This window comes from Purpureocillium lilacinum (assembly GCF_023168085.1).
Source record: "Purpureocillium lilacinum CBS 284.36 DNA, scaffold_1, whole genome shotgun sequence".
Classification (NCBI taxonomy): Eukaryota; Fungi; Ascomycota; class Sordariomycetes; order Hypocreales; family Ophiocordycipitaceae; genus Purpureocillium; species Purpureocillium lilacinum.
The window spans coordinates 5,244,837-5,264,700 of record NW_027072111.1 but is presented as its reverse complement, the minus strand read 5'-3'; the positions used below and the strand labels follow the sequence as shown (position 1 = coordinate 5,264,700).

The window sequence follows — 19,864 nt, the reverse complement described above, 5'->3', positions numbered from 1 at the left end:
CCTGCGTCGCGGTGGTGCGCTCAAGAAGTGACATCTCCAGCCTTCAACCGGCTCAGCGCTAGTGGCCACGGCAGTCAAGCCCGGTTATCCGGGCGCGACATTCGGAGAGACCGCTCCTAGGGATCTGGGGGGACATGGCCGGTATAAACAACCTCATCAAGCAAGGCCACGAAACAGCCGTGGAAACGCTCTGCGTTTTCGACATCAAGCGCAGGGGACGGATGGCTGAAGACTGCAGCTGCTGCGTCGGGCAACACGACAACCCATGTCCAGGAGAGAGGCAACGACAATCGGGCATATGTCCACTGTTTGCACTGCCCGTGAACTCCTCGGTGGAGTGAGACGTTTGGCAGTGCATACTCTGGCTGTTCCAGCAGGTGTGTGGGACCGAAGGCAAGTGCGCTTGCTTGCATTTGCAGCAAGCCCCTGCCGGATGAGGATGCGATGCTTTGCGCTCGGCGTCCGGTGCCATGTGTAAACCCAGACGTATTGCAGAGCCCGCCATAGTTGGCTGGTCTGCTCATATACTGGTGGCCTGATACCGTCGACCCCCAGACGATATGCGGCCTGCCGATTAGGTAGGATGTGACGCATCAAGACGCGAGGCTGAGGAACACGGCGGCGATGGCCGATTTGTCGTACTTTACATATTTGCCCTTTCCCTTGTCGATTTCGTGGTACCGGTCCCAGAAACGGTCGTAGAGCGGTTGCAGCTTTTGGCGAATGTCTTCCCCGAACATGGATCGCACCTCGCGCTCCATGTGATATGACCGGTGTTTGGAGACCATGTCATCAAAGGCACTGTTGAACTGAGAAAACTTCTCCTTGATCTTATCCTTGTCTTTGCTGCTCAGGCCCTTTACTACGGACGCAGAGTCAGCCTGTCCGGAGGTTGGGCGCTGAGTACGGTTGGTGTGGATGGTATCGAAAAGATAGACCGAAAGGTCCTTGCAGATGTCGGTGTAAGACGCGGTCGCCCTCTTGCGCCACTGGTCGAGCAAGTCTAGTCGAGACTCCAGCAGGGCGTGGAGGTCAGAGTCTCGGATAGCTCGCTGGATGATGGCGACGTTATTGGCAATGAAGACACCGATGAGGGACTTGGCCCGGAGGACAGCACGTGCTTTCTGGTCCAGAGCGGTGAGCAGGGCGTCGATAGTATCGAGGCAGTAGCGCGAGAACAGGTCCTTGCCGTCCGCGCCAATATCAAAGGAAGCTAGGCTAGGGATGGCATCGGCAGAGCGGCCGCTTGGGGCCGTGTTAGCTTTCCATCCTCCGTCGCCTAGCGAGATCATGATGCCTGAGATGGGTCTCAAAAACTCTACCATGGCCTGCAGGCGCTGCATAGTCTCCGACACCATCGGCGTCGGGGCGCCGTCCGAAGGCAGCCCCTGAAGGCTGCCGACCTTGCGCTTGGTCTCCTCGAGCAGCTCAGACAGAGAAGATTTGGCGGTCTCGCGAATGGGCTTTAGAACAGCAGCCAGTGCCGATTTGAGTTCGCCGGTTCTCGCGTCCAAATTCCCGGACATTGCTGAGAGGATCTCGGTAACCTCGTATGCGAGATAGCAGTCTGTGGTGAGGTGGGCTTTTATGTGGGCATTCAGTTCCCTGACAGTACGGGCGAGCTCGTTGAGCGCCGACTGGCACGTTGACTGAAAGACGTTGCCCCAATCATCGCGCGTGAAGATGCTGCATATGTTGTCGTACTCGGACATGAACATGGCCTCCATGGCCTGAGCGTAGGTGCCTATGCCGTTGGTCCCGGCACGGTACATGGCGCCTGGATTCTTCTTCTTGGCAGTATTGACGCTGGCGGCGGCCAGATTCGCCAACGAGGATGAGAGATACGGGGCGCGAATGTCGGCGTAGATTTTCGCAGCGGGGGCATCGTGACCCATGGCTTGGCCGCATGAAGACAGATAAGAGTATATCAGACCCAGGCGGGCAATCTTATCCTGAGGTAGGACGGGGAACTGTTTGTCCTTGGTGATGAAGTGGAGAGGCTCAATGGCTCTGGGCGTCTCAGCTCGGAGCAGTCTGTCAAAGTAGGCCTCGAGCTGGGAGTTGCCCGCCTTGATGAGGCGAGTCAGATCCGCCATAGTGTGCTGATTGGCGCGCAGGTTGGAAGCCTGCATGTCGGCATGGGACTTGTTGAGGCGCTTGATGGAGGCAAGGTAGTTGGACAGGCCGGCCTTGTCGGGCCCGGCCCTGATAATCTGCTCCTCGTCCTCCTTGCTGTCGGCCGGCTGTCTAAGCCGGCCGATGGCAGCGAGCACGGCATCGACGTCTGCGAGCACATTTGAGCAAACCAGCCGCAGGCGACGCATGGGGCGGGGTGGGTATCTCACTGTTTCCCAGCAGCTGGAGGCGCTTCGTCTCGCCGCTGAGGGGGCCGGCCACCTCGCGGACGCTTTGCCCGGACGCATCGAGACGGCCCAGACAGGCTTGGATCTTTTTGGTCAACTGTGTCGTCTTGTCGAGGCGCGAGTTAAGCACATCGACCTCGGCTCGAGCCTCCTCGTCGACGGCGGCGTGGTGGGCCGCCGACGCCATGAGTCCGACGGCCATGGCGCCCGGCGGGCGAACTTGCGCGTTTTGATGCCGGCGCAGCGTGTTCGACGAGTGGTGCTGGTGGGACGCCCGTCGCCTCTCCTGCTCGGGGCGCACGAGAGATGGGGGCGGCGATCGGGGTGGCAAGGAAGCCCGTAGGTCGCGTATGTAGGTGGTTGATATGCTAGCTGGGTCGATGCCCAGATGGGATGAGGATTGGTCCAGAGGCAGATATCAGAGCCGTCCGGCTCACGCTAGCCTTAGAGGCTTAGAGGTAAACCTAAGGTAGCTTAGTATTAAGTAGGTAATAAGTACTTAATGATACCTTATCTATATAGTACTTAATATCTATCTTAAGTACCTCTTTATATTATAAGTATATAAGCTAATATTATACTTAATATTTTATTAAAGTAATCTATATATAAAGTATTTAATATTAAAGGCTTTATAATTAAATAGCTTAAATATTTATTTTAATTACTATATTTTATAAAGTATATATATAAAATATTAAATTAGAAAAGTAAGTAAATTAATTAATATTTAAATATTTAAATAAATATAAATAATTATTAATTTAAGTATATTATAAAAATTTAAATATATATTTATACTAATTTTTTAAATTAATATATACTTAAAAGTTAATATTTTTATAGAGAAAATAATATTTATTAATATAAAAGGCTATATATATATATACTTTTAAAGTATAATATTTTTTAATATAATTATCTTTTTTTTACTTAATAATATAATATTATAATAATTATAAAGTATTTAATTTAGCTTTATTATATAATTAGCTTTATTATATAATCTTATACTATTATAAATAGCATTAATATCGTCTCGGGAATTTAGACGATTTACCTTGCCGCTTCCCGCCCCCTTTTCTTCGTTCCCTCCTTAAGGGCGCCTACGATAGTATGCACGTGATAGCTCAGCACTCCATAGGTACCTGAAGGCTAACCTCCCTTGCCCCCCCTCCCCCCCATAAACCACTTTACGCGCCTGGGAGACGCGTTTTCGCGTCGCGCGTTTGCATTGGCGCCTGCCACCGAGTGAGTGCGTTAAACAGTTTCGTGTAACGCCAAACCACACCATCCTTCCCGTCACCTCGGGAGCAGCCACGACCTTTTGTCCACCACACAGAACGTTATCTCGCATCGACTGCGTATCGCAACGACGACGAGCTTGCGCTGAATCTCGTTTTTGTATCACAGGGGTCAGGGTTCGCGTTTCCGAGGCAGGCAGATATTGCAACGGTCCAGACGTCTCGCAGCGCACCGCTCGCCTTGGGCGGACCACACCAGAGCCATGGATTCGTTCATGCTGCAGGATGAAGGCGTCCGCGACCGCATCCGGCAAGCCGAGGAATTTCTAGATCCCAGTACGTCTAATCCCACGTCCAAGTTTGCTGCATGCCGTGGCTGACCTCCCCTCGAACCCAGGCGATCCGCATGCGCGCAGCTACAGATCGGACATCATCTTGATGCTCCAAAAGAACCAACGCCGCCTGACGGTTAACCTTGACCACGTCCGCGACCACAGCAGGGACCTCGCCCAAGGCATCTTGCAGCAGCCTTTCGACTATATCTTGGCCTTCAACCATGCCCTCAAAGAGATTGTCCAGGCCATACCACAAGCCCGGCCCGACCAGACAGCTCGCGACACCATGTACTACTGCGCTTGGGCGGGCAGCTTCGGGCTCAACTCATGTAATCCCCGCACGCTCTCCTCCCAGCATCTCAACCAAATGGTCTCCATTGAGGGCATTGTTACTCGATGCTCCCTCATCAGGCCCAAGGTCGTGCGCAGCGTACACTACAACGAAGCCAAAGACAAGTTCCACTTCCGCGAGTACCAGGATCAGACCATGACCAACGGAGTTACCACCTCCAGCGTCTACCCGAGGGAGGATGAAGACGGGAATCCTCTCGTCACCGAGTACGGATTCTGTACGTACAGGGACCATCAGACAGTCTCGATACAGGAAATGCCTGAGCGCGCACCCGCCGGTCAGCTGCCGCGCGGCGTCGATGTCATCCTTGATGATGACTTGGTGGACCGAGTCAAGCCCGGCGACAGAGTCCAGCTAGTGGGCATCTTCCGCACCCTCGGCAACCGCAACACCAACCACAACAGCGCCCTTTTCAAGACCATAATCCTTGCAAACAACGTCGTCCTCCTGTCCTCCAAATCTGGCGGTGGTGTCGCGACAGCCACCATCACGGACACTGACATCCGGAATATCAACAAGGTCTCCAAGCGGAAAAACCTCCTTGAGCTCCTTTCACAGTCTTTGGCGCCTAGCATATACGGTCACGGTTACATCAAGAAAGCCATACTTCTCATGCTGCTAGGGGGCATGGAGAAGAACCTGGAAAACGGCACGCATCTCAGGGGTGACATCAACATTCTCATGGTCGGTGATCCGTCCACGGCCAAGTCGCAGCTCCTCCGCTTCGTGCTCAATACCGCCCCCCTCGCCATCGCCACTACGGGCCGTGGGTCGTCCGGCGTCGGATTGACGGCTGCTGTCACTTCAGACAAGGAGACTGGGGAGAGGAGACTTGAGGCCGGTGCCATGGTAATGGCCGACCGCGGTGTTGTGTGCATCGACGAGTTTGACAAGATGTCGGACGTGGACAGAGTCGCGATTCACGAAGTAATGGAGCAACAGACCGTCACAATCGCCAAGGCTGGCATACACACATCTCTCAACGCCCGCTGCTCCGTCGTCGCGGCCGCGAACCCTATCTTTGGCCAGTACGACCCTCACAAGGACCCTCACAAGAACATTGCCCTTCCAGACTCTCTACTATCTCGATTCGACCTTCTCTTCGTCGTCACCGACGACATTGAAGACACGAGGGATCGTCAAGTGTCTGAGCACGTGCTACGCATGCACCGATACCGCCAGGCTGGTAGCGAGGAGGGGGCTCCCGTGCGCGAACAGACCGCACAATCGCTCGGGGTGTCCGCCGATAGCCAGGCCGCTTCTCAGGGCCCGACCGAGGTCTACGAGAAATATGACGCCATGCTCCATGCCGGGGTTCCGCTCACGTCTGGCCGCGGCGCGAACAAGAAGCCGGAGATATTGAGCATACCGTTCATGAAGAAGTACATACAATACGCCAAGACACGTATCAAGCCAGTCTTGACTCAGGAAGCCTCCGACCGTATCGCTGAGATATACGTCGGCCTTCGAAACGATGAAATGGAAGGCAATCAAAGACGGACGAGCCCGCTCACCGTGCGCACGCTTGAGACCATTATTCGTCTAGCCACGGCCCACGCCAAGGCGCGTCTGTCGAACCGAGTCGAGGAACGCGACGCCGCGGCCGCAGAGGCCATCTTGAGGTTTGCACTATTCAAGGAGGTGGTCGAGGATGAATCGCGCAAGAAACGGAGACGGACACAGGCGACTGATTTCGCCTCCTCCAGCGAGGAGAGCTCCGACAGCGATGGCGAGGACAACGACGAGCATGAAGGTCGGGCAACGACTTCCTACCGCGGCGGTCGAAGTAGGCGGCGGCCTGCCCAGCATGTGACCCGCTCCCAAACGGGCGCGTCAGCATCAGCAGACCTTGAGCAGGCCAACGGCGCGAGTCTGGGCACTCCAGACGTTGCAGAGACGTCACAAGCTCCCCGTCGGTCAGGCCGATCTAGGAACGGCGTCTTGCAGTCACAGACATCCTTTGCCTCGTCCCTGCCAGCATCGCAGCTGCCGTTGGAGACGCAGGATGAGAGCCAGGCTGAGGAGGAGATTGTCAGTGGCGCGGGTGGCCTAAGCATCCATGATGACGGCACTCCCATCGACCCTGGAAGGGTCGCCGTCTTCAGGACAGCTCTGGGGCAGTTGCTCAGTACTGACCTCTTTCAAGATGACTCTGCATCGCTGGCGGCAGTGACTGCTGCTGTCAACGGCAAGATCCACGCTCGTGACGGCGGTGCGTTTGGGAGGGAAGAGGCCGTCAAGGCTCTCAAAGAACTGGAGAAGCTGAATCATATCATGTGAGTACCAACACCGGCAATCGCCAGGTTTCACTTTTCTCGTATCGTTTCGGCAGCTAACCGACTGCACAGGTTTGCGGATGGCGATCTGGTGTACAAGATATAATGGTAACACCGCGTCATTGTTTGTGTATTTGCGCTGGTCGGCGCCGGTGGACCGCATCTAAATCAGGGCCAACATTCCGGCGAAGGGGGACCAGGAAGTGCAAGGGAGGTCTTCTCTTTGCTGCCCTGGCTAGGGTCATTTCAATTGGTACGAGGTGGTCCGTCTGACAGTTCAGAGGACACGATTTGAGGTATTGAATATATTAGCCAACCGTGCCAGCAACCGACGGTCATGAGCTGGCCGGTGGAATGTCACCATCGAGTGCTGTTTTTGGCAATGAGGACTTGAATTGCTGAAGCCGCCGGCTCACGCTGTCCCCATTCCACGTCTCATATCCACCCGGCTCAGCGGCCAGGACGGGCATGCCCACCTGCTCTATGGCGAAGCTGGCAGCCACGGAACCCCATGCTGCCGCCTCCATCAGCGTGTGACCTCGAGCCAGAGCAACAGCGAGTCCGCCGAGGAAAGTGTTGCCGCCACCGGTCGGGTCGACGACGCTTGCCGGGTCATGATGATACGGCGGAACCCAGTGCTCGGTGCCCGCGTCAACTTCGACCTCGTCGCGGGCTATAGAGCCATCCTCGTCCTGGAGAAGACCGGCGAAGAGGGCCTCCATGTCGGTGTCGGGCTGCAGTCCGCCGTGGGCATAGTTCTTCCGGGGGCGGGGCTGACGCTTGGTTCTGCGGCCTCCATTCTTTGCGATATAGCAGCCCTTGTCGCCGGCGCGGACGACGAGGGCGTACGACTGTAGGGGCATGCTGGCCAGCAGCTGCTCACAGGAGCGCTCGATGGCCGACATCGAGACCTGGCCTGTCTCTGGGTCAATGCCATCGTCGCCCATGAAGCCGGCGAGCTCTGCATGGTTAGGGCTGCATATGTCGATGTGGGGCAGGGTGTTTGTGCAGTTGAGGAGCTCCTCGGGGGTGCACAGGTCGGGCACCGGCTCCCAAACGAATATCGGCTTTGTATACGAGGCATCGCGGCTAGTCAGTTGTTTACGGCGGGCGGTGATCTCGGCGACGAGCTCCTGGCAACGAGTGGGCGAGCAAATGAGGTGAAAGGAGCGGGAAAGTAGGAGAGCCGGTGTGAGGTCTTGGGCTGTAAGTCGCTTCTTGGGCGTCATGTATCTGAAAGCCCGCTTGTCTGCCAGGCCGCCGTACCCATTCCAGCCGCGTGTGGTGAGGCGGCTTGGGTCCTTCCGGATGACGGCGGCCGTGGCCCAGCTGTCGATGAAGATAGACATGGCCGGAGGGAAATCAGAGCCTTGGTCTACGATCCAGCCGACCGACGATGTCAGCGGTGGCGGGGAGAAGAGCCTCGCTCCCAGGGCAGAGTAGGATCCGGCGCCGCCGAGGATGTCGCGCACGGGGGGTGTCGGGGGCTTGAATTCTATGTCATCTGCAGCCAGCATGTTAGTCCCGAGGAGTTGGGGACAGTGTGAGGCGGAGAGAGTGCTGGATGGATACGCGGCGTGGATGCTCGGTCAATGCGGCGGAGGGGCTTCCTCACCGATCAGAAACATGCCCATGGTGACAAAGTCCAGCTGACAGCTCTGGCCGTGTTCTTCGAGGACGGCGTCACCCACCGACCGGGGGTTTTGTGCTGTGTGCATTGGAGCAGCCGCGGGAACGGATGGCGACGGCGGTTCACGAGGGGGTTAGGGACGCGATGTGTCGGCGGAAGCACGGTGTTGCCTGGCTGAACCGGGCAGTCACTTGTCTGCGTTGGCTTGGCCAGCAGCAGTGATGCCGTAAAGGGCGGCAGTTGTAGATGCGATAGCGTGGCCGGTAAGGTGGAGTGGCGGTCGCCGCGTCGGCGTCGTCGTCGTCGTCGTCTACGCGGTCCTGGCTGACCACGATGCGGTGTGTTCAAGCCGCCGAGATGCGAACAGATGCCCGGCCGCTGAACTGTCGGTCAACGGATCCGGTTGTCGTCATCAGCCCGGATAGGTAGTTCAGGCGCCAATGCCCGAACCCGGGTTCTGCATGTTGTGCCTCAGTATATTAGCAGTCCGGGAGTTCAGTGGCACTGTGATGAGGACGGTGGCTGGCGACTGGGGGGCATGAGCGGACGCGCGAGGGACGCGGTTGGCGTGCTGTCGATGCTACCCTAGGGCCTGTTCGATGGTAGGGGTCGTTGGCGTGGTGCTGCGCGGCGTCCCGATGTTGGCCAGGCCGACGATCTTGTTAGGTATTGACAGGGCGTGGCGAGAACGGAGAGGTGCCCATTCATACTGAGACTCGCTACTTCGTAGTGACGATGGATGTACGGAGGAGCCTTTCAAAAGTCGTGTCCTGCCGGGGCACCTTGTTAAGTCTCGATAAGCGAAATGAATGATGTGTGATAGGAAGTCTGGAGTTGACGATCCCAGTAAGTCTTGATGCCGTCACTATTAAGGTTGGTTATAGCGGGTGAAGTCCCCTAACGCGCTCGCTGGAGAGGGCATCTATAGCATCTCAACGAGGCTAGGCGGCTAAAGCTCTCGCGCCCTTACCCGTCCCCTGTCTTCCGCCTGATATATATTAATATGTACCTTTCTTACTTTAGTATCTACCCTTATTGGCCACACCCTAGCCGGGACACGACTTTTAAAAGGCTCCTCCGTATAAGCTATTAGAAATCATTATCCGATCTTAATTTAATAGGTTACTACTTAAGTACGGAGTGCCGTATATAAGCGCATCATTAAATCCTTAAATACCTACTAGGTATATATTTAAGATAGTATAGCACTTTAATACTAAGTATCTATTAGTACCTAAGGGTATCTACCGCAGTACTAATAGCTATACTCTCTACAGGTACTGACAAGGAGACATTACTGTACTAGTAACGAGACTCAGGTACTTAGTAGCAGTAATAATACTCAGTATATAGTAAGCGGTAGGTACTACTAGAGGTGACACGGACTTCGTATAAGCAGTGACCTATCTTGCACGCCGGCCTGCTCAGGCACGGGATACATGCTATTAGCTGCGCAACCGGCACAGGACCCTCGCGACAGCGCAGGTGTATCTGCAACAGCTGGCGGTGGGATGGTACCTCTAGTACCAGGTCTCATCCAGGTAGGTACCTGAGTAGTAGGTACCTAGTAGTTATACCTAAGTAGTAACATTAGTACGGAGGAGGTCAGGATACATTCGTGCCTACACTCCCCCAAGCCCCCTTATCTGCCCCTGGGCCAAGCCACGCGTCTGCGCAGGTAGGTACTGAAGTACCCCACGTACCTGGCTTGGCGCCCATAGCACAAGAACGGGCTGCACTGAGCGTGCTCCGTACCTACCTGCCAGCTGCACCCCGTAATACTGGGCTTGCGTCTCGTCTCCGGAAGCCCTCTCCACCGGCTCCACCGTTTAGGTACAGCTCTCAGCTCCGACCGTCAACAACACCTCTCGATTCATCTCCTGACCAACGCTCACTCACCTGTCCGTCCTGTGCACAGGCCATTTGACCCGACATCACCACCAGAGCAGTCTTGCGACGAGTCCTCTGCCCGCGCCGCCCGTCTACGCGCGCCCGCGCCGGCGCCTTCAAGTCAACCCTCCCTCTCCGGCCACGGCCGACGACGTGCCAGTTGCGCGACCTGTGCGGGACCTGCCAGGAGTCCAGGACGCACCGCCTCTCCAACATATATCCTGTACGCAACAACTTGGCGCCGCTTCCAGCCGCCACCATCATCGGGCCCTCCTGATCTGCTGGCACAGCCCCGGACCCGAGCAATTGCTCTTGGTTGCCTTGCGACTCCTGCCATCACCTCACCTCCACCTGTCCCACGTCCACCAAGTTACTGTCGCAAGAGCGTCAATCACTTCGCCATGGCGGCTCCAAATACCATGCACAATCTTACCACGCTCATCAAGCGGTACGAAGCGTCTTCGCCTCCGTGTGGGCGGGGCCCCCATGCCTAGCTAGCTCCCCTTGCTCAACGACACTGACCAAGCATCCTAGCCTCGAGGCCGCCACATCTCGTCTCGAAGACATCGCTACCACCACGGAGCTCCCCAAGGATGTTCCCGCGCTCGCCCTCGGCCAGTCCGTCGTGTCGCCCCCCGATGCCTCGGCCGTTTCCACCCCCCCGTTGCCGCCGAAGCAACCCCCCGCTGAACCTGTTCCCGAATCCGTCGAAGAATTCGACACGCTCCTGGCGTCGTCTGTAGACACATACGTGAAGCTGAGCAACGAGCTGGGCGGAATCGTCGCGCAACAGGTCCGTTGTTGGCCCAAAGCCCTCCTCCTCCCTCTTCCACGGCCCTCTCAAATGTCCTCGGTCTGCGCCACCTCCCCTGCTAACTGCCCAACGCATTCGGTCCACAGGCCAGCGAGGTGCATCGCGGGTTCCAGGAAGAGCGGAAGCTCCTGCTTCTCACCACGAAAGCCGCAAAGCCAGAGCTTCCCATCTTCCAGAAGCTGCTGAAGCCAATCAACGATGTCATCATCAGCGTCGGAGAGCTCAAGGACTCGAACCGGCCGGATCCCATGTACACGCAGCTGAGTGCCGTCGCCGATGGCATTATGATGCTCGCATGGGTGACCATTGAAAACCGCCCGTACAAACACGTGGAAGAATGCCTCGGCTCTGCCCAGTTCTTTGGAAATCGGGTGCTTAAAGAGCAAAAGGACAGGCATGGCTCCCCATCTTCGACGTGCACCTAGTAGGTGTGGGCGTACAGCTAACTTCTGCCGGCAGAGACCCGAAGCAGGTGGAATGGATCCAATCCTTTTATCAGCTCTTTCGGGATCTCGCCGAGTACGTGAAACAATTCTACCCCTCGGGCATCACTTGGAACCCCCACGGCCAGCCTGCAGAAGCAGTCGCCAAGGCTCTCTCGGGGGACGTCTCTCAGCCGGTCGCGGGACGCTCTGGAGGTCCCCCACCCCCCCCTCCTCCCCCGCCGCCAGGGCCGCCGCCAGTTCTGGACATCAAGACAGAGACACCACCAGGCACCGCCTCCCCCAGCGGACTTGGCGCCGTTTTCTCTGAGCTCAACAAGGGTGCGGCGGTCACCAAGGGCCTCCGCAAGGTCGACAAGTCGGAAATGACGCACAAGAACCCCTCACTGCGCGCCGGGTCGGCTGTTAGCGACAGGGCCAAGAGTCCGGCCCCCGGCAAGAAGCCGAAACCGGAGAGCATGCGTGTCAAGAAGCCAGCCAGGAAAGAGCTAGAAGGCAACAAGTGGACTTTGGTACATGACGATCCCCCGCCTGATACTCGCGACACATCGAACGCTATGCTGACACAAAGTAGGAGAACTATGACAAGGAATCCGAGCCAATCGAGATCAACGTTTCTTTGAACCAATCGGTTCTCATCAGCCGGTGCAACAACACTACCGTCATCCTCAAGGGCAAGGCAAACCAGGTTACCGTCGAGAATTCGTCCCGGCTGTCGCTTGTTCTCGACACCCTAGTTTCGACCGTGGACGTCGTCAAGGCCCAAAATTTCGGACTGCAAGTTTTTGGCACCATCCCCACCGTCATGCTGGACCAGGTCGACGGTGCTCAGATCTACCTGAGTAAGGAGAGCACCGGAACCAAGCTTTTTACGAGCAAGTCCGATGGTATCAATTTGAACGTCATCTCGAGCCCCAGTGACGACTACAAGGAGGTTCCCCTCCCGTCGCAGATATGTTCATACTTTGATGAAGGCAAGGGCGAATTGGTGAGTGAGATTGTTGCTCACGCCGGCTAGATTCAGCATGCGCGCCGCCATTGCCTCCATCGACCAAGAGCCCAAGGAATCTGTTCACTAGATGAAGGAGTTCTGTAACGCGGAACGTCTGATCCGTGGCTCCCGTCAACTGACTGGCTTCGTGGCCCGAGTGTCGCGTGCCCCGATGACCTGGACAAGTCGCCGGTAGGAGACGAATCTAATCTCGGCGATCAGAGAGAGCATGGACACAATTTTTTTCTCTTGGTTTTTGGTGCCATGTGGACCACGACTGTCTGTGGATATCATAGCCAGCTGGATAGACAGACCTTGGCTCATGCCATGCATTATATTGTGTTGTTAAATGATACTTCTTGGACAAAACCAAAACAAAGTCTCTTGACGCAAGCCAGTCTATTCTACCAGATTGCTGTTCTATGCCTCGGCGCGACACACGAGCCAAATTTCCTTCAGCGTCAATGGCTCAAGCATCACAAAGAGAAGGGCCCTCCCGAATGCGCAAAGAGTATGATGAAATATACAGAACCGCGAGGGCGCAGGGCATGCGGAACTCCTGAACATGGTGAGACAGATGCCATTCAATAGTGCTTTGCCTGTCCTTGCTGTATAGCCCTAAGCGGCAGGACACGAGGCCGCCACCGTCAAGTACGAGTATGTTGCCATCCGCAGCCGCGAAACAGAGCCCGGCGTCGCAAGGCAGGTCGAGGTTCGGACCCGATATTGGCCAACTACAGCTTGGCCTTGGGCGACTCTAGAGTTGGCAGGAGGAGATCGCGCATTTCGCCCGCAGCCTCGTTGAGATAGTAGCTCATGCGGTCGCTGCCGAGGCCCTTGGAAACGACATTAAAATTGATGCTGTAAAAGCTTGGTCAGTACTTGCTGCTGCTCCGGTGTGAAGGGCCAATGAAGTCTAAAGAGACCTTTCGCAGCAGCCCTAGCTGCCAGGGAGCAATGTTAGTGGACACGTACCTGTTCTCATTGATCATGTAGGCGATGCCAAACCCGCCGTCAATAACCTGGCTCCAGCCGTAGCCGTTGAAGAACTCGGAGCTGAGCTGCGAAGTAGACAGATACCAGGAGCCCGAGTAGCCGTAGGCCGGATCCTTGTAAATGGCGGGAACATCTTCACCAGGCTCAAGGAGTTTCTTGAGGCCAAACAGGTGGCGGTCGACGCCCTTACCGTCGGACGCCGCGGTGATGTATTCAAGGTGGGCATTGATAGCCTTGCGGAAGCGGTCGACGCGGGTGGCATCGTCGAGCGCAGCATCAGCCATAGCGGAGCACCAGGCGACTGATTCGTCAGACACGGTGCGGCACGTTTCAGTGCGGCCGAGCTGGAAACGGCGCGTGGCTGCTGACTCGTAGGTGGGACGGCTCTTGCCATACATCTTGTAATACGCGAGCTGAATAATCATTTGGACATAGGCATCGGGCGAGCACTTGAACTTCTTGATGAGGCCCTTGCCGTAGCCCTGGTAGGCCTGGACGGCGAGCTGGTGCTGAGAGATGACCCGGTGGAAGTCGGCGACGGCGCGATCAATGTCGGCCTGGACCTGAGGTGTGATATCGAATTGCAGCAGCTGTGGCTCGGGCAAGTCAGAGCGGACGGCAGGGTCGGACAGATCAATTTTGTTGCCAAAGATGAGGTCGTTGATGTAGTCGTTGAGTCGATGGGTGGGCGTGCCGTCCATCATGGAGTGCTCGCCCATGAAGCCAGAGGTGCCATTGTCGTTGACAATGAACTGCAGGGGCTTGTCGTACCAGCGATTGGCACCGTCGCCATGCCAATACTGGTGGGCCCGCTCCTCAAGAGTGACAGGCTTGGCGTCGTCCAGGCAGACGACGAAGGAAGCCGACTCAATGGCCTCGAGAAGACCCTTGTTGCGAGGGCTAGCCTCGAGCAGAGCGACGCGAGCATCGGCCCAGACGTCACGGTTTTCGGAAGTAAGGGCGCCGACGGGGGCCACGCGCTGGGCAGCGAGAGCATAGACGCGTTCGAACTGGCGTTCAAGCTCAGAAGCATTGAGCTGCTTGCCACCAACGTGATGGTCGATCTTGAAAAACTGATTTCGGCGAATGGCAACGATGTGTTGGTGGCCCTCAGCAGAGAACTTGACAGGGTGGTCGGCGGGCCGAGCGGCGACGCGAGAGGCGTTGAACATCCACTTGTAGCTGTCCATGCAGATGGGCAGCTTCTTCATGTACTCGGGCTCGAGAGCGCCGGCGTCGACGAGCTTCTTGAATTCGAGCACGGCCGCGGTGATGGCGGCGGCGCGCTTGGCCGGTTCACGACGTGCGCGATCGTCACGATGGGAATAAAAGTAGCTGACGTAGGGAACGACCGGGTCGCGATACGCAAGGTAGGCCGCGTCATTCCACCACTCGTAGATCCAATTCTTGGTCGCAGGGTCCTCGCGACGCGCGACAAGCTTGTCCTGAAGGCGATGACCAACACCGCCGGGCTTAACGAACTCGGCGACGGCAGCCTTGCTGGTCTCGAACTCGGCCGGAGAGAGGAGAGGATGAAGGGATTTGAGGTATCGCTTCGCCGTCTCCTCGAGCGTAGGGACAGGCAGGCGAGGCAGGGAGTCCTGGAACCGCAGCATGGCACCCTTGGACTTGTCCTCGGCGTAGCCTGTGCGCAGGTAGGGGTTAGCCGGTGAATCCTAGAGCTAAGTACACCAGAAGAATGTTCAGGGAAGGGGCAGCAGGAGACGAACCCGGAGGCAGGGAGCTGCTGTTTCTCTTGGTTGGGGGCATGGCGAGGGGAAGCGCTGGCGTCGTGATGCGTCGGAGGCTGTTTCTCAGGGCGTGAGAGCGCGCGGCGGACGTCAACATGGCCGGCCCTTGGGTGTGGCACTGACTGGGCGTGAGCGATGTACTTGTATGGAAATGCACGGGCGCGGGCGCATGTGGCTACTGCATGATGTCGTACCCGAAGCGACGGATGGACGGATGGGAATGAATACCTTGCTTGGCTTGGCCGGTGCCTCAAGGCAAGGGTAGGGACAGGTGGCTCGCACACCGCGGCGGCGAGCAAAGAGAGTGAGGGAGGATGGCGGGGAGCTTCACAAGCGCGAGAGATGCGATGCGATGGAGGGCTCGGGAAGGGAGGCAGGATTTGGAGCGAGGCGGCGTCGAGGGAAAAGAAGCGGCCGGGGTTGGATTCGGATTCGGGGCAGCCGCGGCGGATCGGCTCCTGCTTGCCAGGTCTGTCCACTTATTTTTATTGTCCAGGCCAGGCACTCCTTCCAGACAGGTGCTGTGTGTGGTGCGGTGCGGACGGACGCGCCTGCCTCTTGTTGGTGTCGGCTCGGGCGGTAGGAGCAACCGGGGGCTCTTGCTGCTTCTCCAATTCCTTAGGAGTCAAGACTCGAGAGTACCGAGGAGTACCGAGTACCGAAAGTAGAGTTGCCCAGTACTACCTAGTAACCTATAGCACCTTGGTACTGTACCTTGCAGACGAGCGGGCGAACGAGCACAGCGCGGCTGAAGGTCAGTCAGTCGCCCGAAATGCCTCAACTTGAAAGCGAGCCACGTTGCCTTGAACGCCGCCTCGAGAGCAGCCCGAACTGTGGCCGCGCAGAGTCGTATCGTACCTCTTCTTCTTTTTTTCTGTGCTACCTAGGCAAGTCGCCAGGGAGCCCACATGCACATGCCTTGACTCTCTTCGACCCCAGGCTCGTGACGTGACGGTGGAGCTGGCCGATGCGGAGACGAGCAGCCCGCCTTCGGGATTCTGGAACAGGCCGCGCGCGCAGCCAACCGAGCACCCGGACGGACGGGGCGGGTCCCCTGGTGGTGGTGCGGCCACAACAGCCGAGGTAAAAGAACAACCAGCGGGGGGGCGAGGGTGGGGGGACCGAGCGAGACCCGACAGCGTTTGGGCGCCGCAGGATTGCTCTGGGCTGCGCGACCAAAAGGGGGCCGACGGAACCGAAGGGCAAGGATAGGAAGGCAGGCACGAGAGGCAACAAGAAAAAGAGAGGTTGCCGTCAACGCCGCACCGCTTGTACGAGTATGCTGACACGAGGACTGTGTGGGTGAGCGGCTGCTGTCTGAGTCGATGCCGGCTTAGGTACCACGTACGTATAATGACCACCCGGGCGGCCACAGACGCGAACCTAGCCGCTTAAGTAGTTACGCAGCAGCTTAGCCACAGCACACCAGGAGCCCGGCGCACACCTCGCACCGCTCCAGCTGCCAGCTCCGCACCCTCGGTGAAGCCCGCGGCCGTCTTTCGGCGCTGCATCCTGCAGGCCGGCGTGCCGACGACCCCAGGTTTTGGTACGCTCCCCAAGCCGCAGGCGGCGACAGGCGACCCCGCAGCCCCTGCGCGTCGTCGCCGTCGCCGTGGCCTTCGCCGGCCGCCGGCCCCGGCGCCCCTGCCGGACATGACCTGCACCCCATGGCCACCGCCGGTCGCGGGCGGAAAGCTGTCACTGTGCATAAGTAGGTTCCGCACACATTCACATCGCCACCACACCACAGTACAGTACCTTGGCTGAGGTACGTGCGTAGTCAACTCAGTCGGTCCGTGCGACAAGCAAAGGTGTCCCCAGTCAATTGGTGATGCGCCCGTTTCCTCCCCGCAAAACCAACTCCTCTCCCGGCGGAAAAGTACAATAGCAGAGAGAGACCTGCCTGGCACAGCACAAAGGAAAAAGAAGAAAAGCAAGACGAAGCACAAGCACAGGATACAATTACATACACGCGCCCGCGACGCTCCCGCGCGTACCGTCTCGTCCCGTACGTACCCTCTTGCGCGCCGTGGGCTGTCAAGGACAGGAAATCAAAACAAAAACCATGGCGCTGTTTCCAGCGCCTTCCATACCGCGCTCCGAGCCTGCACAGGTCCACGGGTTCAGGCTGTCGACGCATCAACGCCCCGCAGCTCACACCTCATGGCTCTTGGTCTGCCCGTCGCTGCTGGGAGGGAGCAGCGTCGATGACGTGCTGCCGGCTGGCTGGAAATTCAGCCCATCCGCCTCGCTGGCTGCTGCCTCGTGCGCAATGCGGGCTCCCTGCTCGCCGCCCACCGCTGCCGCCGCCTTGAGCTTCTCCTCCACGTTGCGCGTCCGTCTCCGGAACGCGAGCCTGTCCAGCAGGAGCTGTTGCCGACCACGCTCCAGCTCGCGTCTCTCCGCCCGAAGCACCTCCTCCATCTCGTTGAAGTACTTGAGTTTCATCTCCAGTTTCTGTAGCGTCACATTGGCGGCCGCCGAAACCAGTCGCGTCATTTCGCGCTCTTCGTGCGATGCGAAGCCCGCGGCCCGGGCGCCAATTGACGCCAGCGGAACCGATGCCAGAGTCGCCTTGTTGGTAGTCGTCGTCGTCGTCGTAGTCGTGGTCATCGTTGTCGAGGTCGTCGTGAGCTCCTGGCGGACGTCTACGTCCATCGAGTCGCCACCTTTGGGTGCCTCCTCGTCCTCGTTCTTGCTTCCGTTGCCTCTTTCAGCTTCCAGACCCTCGCCGTTGTCCTCCTCACTTGCACGCCCTCCATCCAGCTGCTTCCGCAGGCTCCGCTTCAGCTCGTCCGCAGACTTGTGTGCGGCGGCGGCCGTGCTGGCTGGGTTTGCGAGACTAGCAAGGAAGCCCACAACCGACATTACCGGGTTGTCCACCGAGCTGAATGGAAGCTGGCCGTGCTGCGACCCAAGCATCGACAGGCCGGTTGGTGCGTTCACGGCGGGTTCTGAACCAAGATACTTCTCCTCAATGTCGAGTTGAAGGAACTGCAAGACGCACTCCTCGCGGGTTCGGGTTCCCACGTGGTCTGCAATTTCGCCCCAGTCCTCGTCGAATCGCTCCAGTCCTTCAAGCAGTCGAAGTATCTCCGCATCTGTCCACGGGGAGTCCCGGTCAAGACCCGTCGCGTACGCCGGATTCTCAATCTTTGTGTACATGCTGGAGGTATGATTTGCCGGTAGCCGACCCTCCGTGAAGCAGAGCGGGCACACATCGTACTTGGCCTTGGAAGTCGGATCCGTTTGTGTGCTGTGGAAGTAAACGCGCGTGCAGTCGTTACCGCACTGGTGGCAGTTCACCTTCGTCACTGGCGTCGTCGTGAGCTCATCCGCGCCGGACACACCGTTTGTCGCCGGCGCCTCGCCATTGGCCTTGCCCTCCGTCTTTCCAACTGGAGCGCCTTTGGCATTGGCTTCGTAAATGTTCCGCCCAATTTCGAGGTTCAGGTCGCCTTTGCCGGCAGCCGAGACACTGGCTTTTCGGTCTGTGTCCTGGTTCTTCTTGCCTTCCAGAACAACAGGATCCGCCGACGGCTGCCACGCCTGGAGACCGCGAGGCGTGTCGCAGATGATTTTGAAATGGCCGGTAAACGGCGGTCCGACGTGGGATGGTCGTTGATCCGCATCCACCTACACCATCTGATTAGTTCGCGAATGGAAGGACACTATGAAACGAACCGTAGCGAGGCTCACCTGATAGTTGATAAGCCCCCACTGTTCCAGGAAAGCGTGGACTCTCATGATGGCGCACACATCTCCTGCCAAATTACGACGGCAGGCGGTGACTGTGAGGTACTCGGCAGGGTTGAGGCGGTACGTGTTGATCATAAAGTCCCGATAATCCTTGTAGACAGTGGGTGTCTTGCTCCTGTTTCGATTGTTAAAGAACTCCGCCATGGCCTTGCGCTCAATGCCGTGGATTCCGTTCATGTCGAACCAAGTGCTGTAGCTGGGCAGCACAATGGCATGCGTCTGGGAGACGAGGTGTTCTCGGGCGGCGGACTCGGTGGTCTCCTTGGACTTGCTGTCCTGGCCGTCGCTTACAGGCACGGTATCCTCCCCTGCAGCGGCGGCTGGTTGCTTGGCATCGTCGGTCGGCGCATCGCCCATTTCCTCGTCAGCGCGGACTGTTGTCTCGGCCGGAGGTCCATCCGGGGCGTTCAAGGGCTCGTCAGAACCGACGGCCGGGCCGGGCGTGGTACTGTCTTGCTTGATCGTAGCCTCATTGGCATTGGTTTCGGACATCTGTACGTCTGTTTGCGCAGATGGTAGCGGGTTAGCGAGGGCAACGTCGGAGGGGAGAGGCGGCGCGTTTTACCTTGACCGTCGGTCGCACCAGCATCGGGCTGGAGCGGAGGTTGCGCCAAGATGGGGTTTCCGTTGGGGGATGCGCCGTTCCCCGGGGAGCCGTATGTTGCAGAATCCTCCATGGCGACGTCGCTTCGCGGTCGCTCCGATGAAAAGAAGGGACACGTCCGCCGACAAAGGGGGTGCTAGGAAGAAGAGCGACGCGTCAGGCGCGAAGAATGGCTGGCTGCAGCCTATGCGAGGGCAACTTGCGTAGTTGGCGCCCTTGGATGGATCTTGGGCAGCCCGGACGATGGCGTCGTGATGCTCAGTGGCTGGCGCGTCGTCTGTGGTCGGCGCGGCGATGGGAATTGGCAAGGTAGAGTGGGTGCGTGACGGTGCAAGTAAGAAATTTGGCGCGACATCGATGGGAGGACGGGGGTTGGCAAGTGAGAGGCTCCAGCTTGGCGTGTCTGTCCATTGAGC

The 19,864-nt window shown here is 57.8% G+C and overlaps 6 protein-coding genes across 6 annotated transcripts; 2 read left to right on the top strand and 4 right to left on the bottom strand.

Annotated features, from left to right (window-relative positions):
• Positions 1–593: 593 nt before the first annotated feature.
• PLICBS_001246 (exocyst complex component exo70) lies at positions 594–2,565 on the bottom strand (the record flags this gene model as incomplete). The annotated part of the gene is made up of 2 exons (XM_018317701.1): positions 594–2,284; positions 2,346–2,565. 2 exons carry the CDS (start codon positions 2,563–2,565, stop codon positions 594–596), a joined length of 1,911 nt encoding a protein of 636 aa, XP_018183226.1.
• Positions 2,566–3,870: 1,305 nt separating this feature from the next.
• Positions 3,871–6,676, top strand: PLICBS_001245 (MCM DNA helicase complex subunit; the record flags this gene model as incomplete). The annotated part of the gene is made up of 3 exons (XM_018317702.2): positions 3,871–3,943; positions 4,005–6,570; positions 6,643–6,676. The coding sequence occupies 3 exons, from the start codon at positions 3,871–3,873 to the stop codon at positions 6,674–6,676; spliced, it is 2,673 nt and encodes an 890-aa protein (XP_018183227.1).
• A 229-nt stretch (positions 6,677–6,905) lies between these two features.
• PLICBS_001244 (uncharacterized protein) lies at positions 6,906–8,204 on the bottom strand (the record flags this gene model as incomplete). Its single annotated transcript, XM_018317703.1, has 2 exons — positions 6,906–8,074; positions 8,186–8,204. The coding sequence occupies 2 exons, from the start codon at positions 8,202–8,204 to the stop codon at positions 6,906–6,908; spliced, it is 1,188 nt and encodes a 395-aa protein (XP_018183228.1).
• A 2,287-nt stretch (positions 8,205–10,491) lies between these two features.
• Positions 10,492–12,365, top strand: PLICBS_001243 (uncharacterized protein; the record flags this gene model as incomplete). Its single annotated transcript, XM_065599772.1, has 5 exons — positions 10,492–10,538; positions 10,625–10,883; positions 10,991–11,319; positions 11,364–11,859; positions 11,922–12,365. The coding sequence occupies 5 exons, from the start codon at positions 10,492–10,494 to the stop codon at positions 12,363–12,365; spliced, it is 1,575 nt and encodes a 524-aa protein (XP_065455844.1).
• Positions 12,366–13,072: 707 nt separating this feature from the next.
• PLICBS_001242 (carnitine O-acetyltransferase mitochondrial) lies at positions 13,073–15,104 on the bottom strand (the record flags this gene model as incomplete). The annotated part of the gene is made up of 3 exons (XM_018317704.2): positions 13,073–13,199; positions 13,314–14,979; positions 15,065–15,104. The coding sequence occupies 3 exons, from the start codon at positions 15,102–15,104 to the stop codon at positions 13,073–13,075; spliced, it is 1,833 nt and encodes a 610-aa protein (XP_018183229.2).
• Positions 15,105–17,239: 2,135 nt separating this feature from the next.
• On the bottom strand, positions 17,240–19,521 carry PLICBS_001241 (uncharacterized protein; the record flags this gene model as incomplete). Its single annotated transcript, XM_018317706.1, has 3 exons — positions 17,240–18,721; positions 18,785–19,344; positions 19,410–19,521. The coding sequence occupies 3 exons, from the start codon at positions 19,519–19,521 to the stop codon at positions 17,240–17,242; spliced, it is 2,154 nt and encodes a 717-aa protein (XP_018183231.1).
• Between the last annotated feature and the right edge of the window lie 343 nt (positions 19,522–19,864).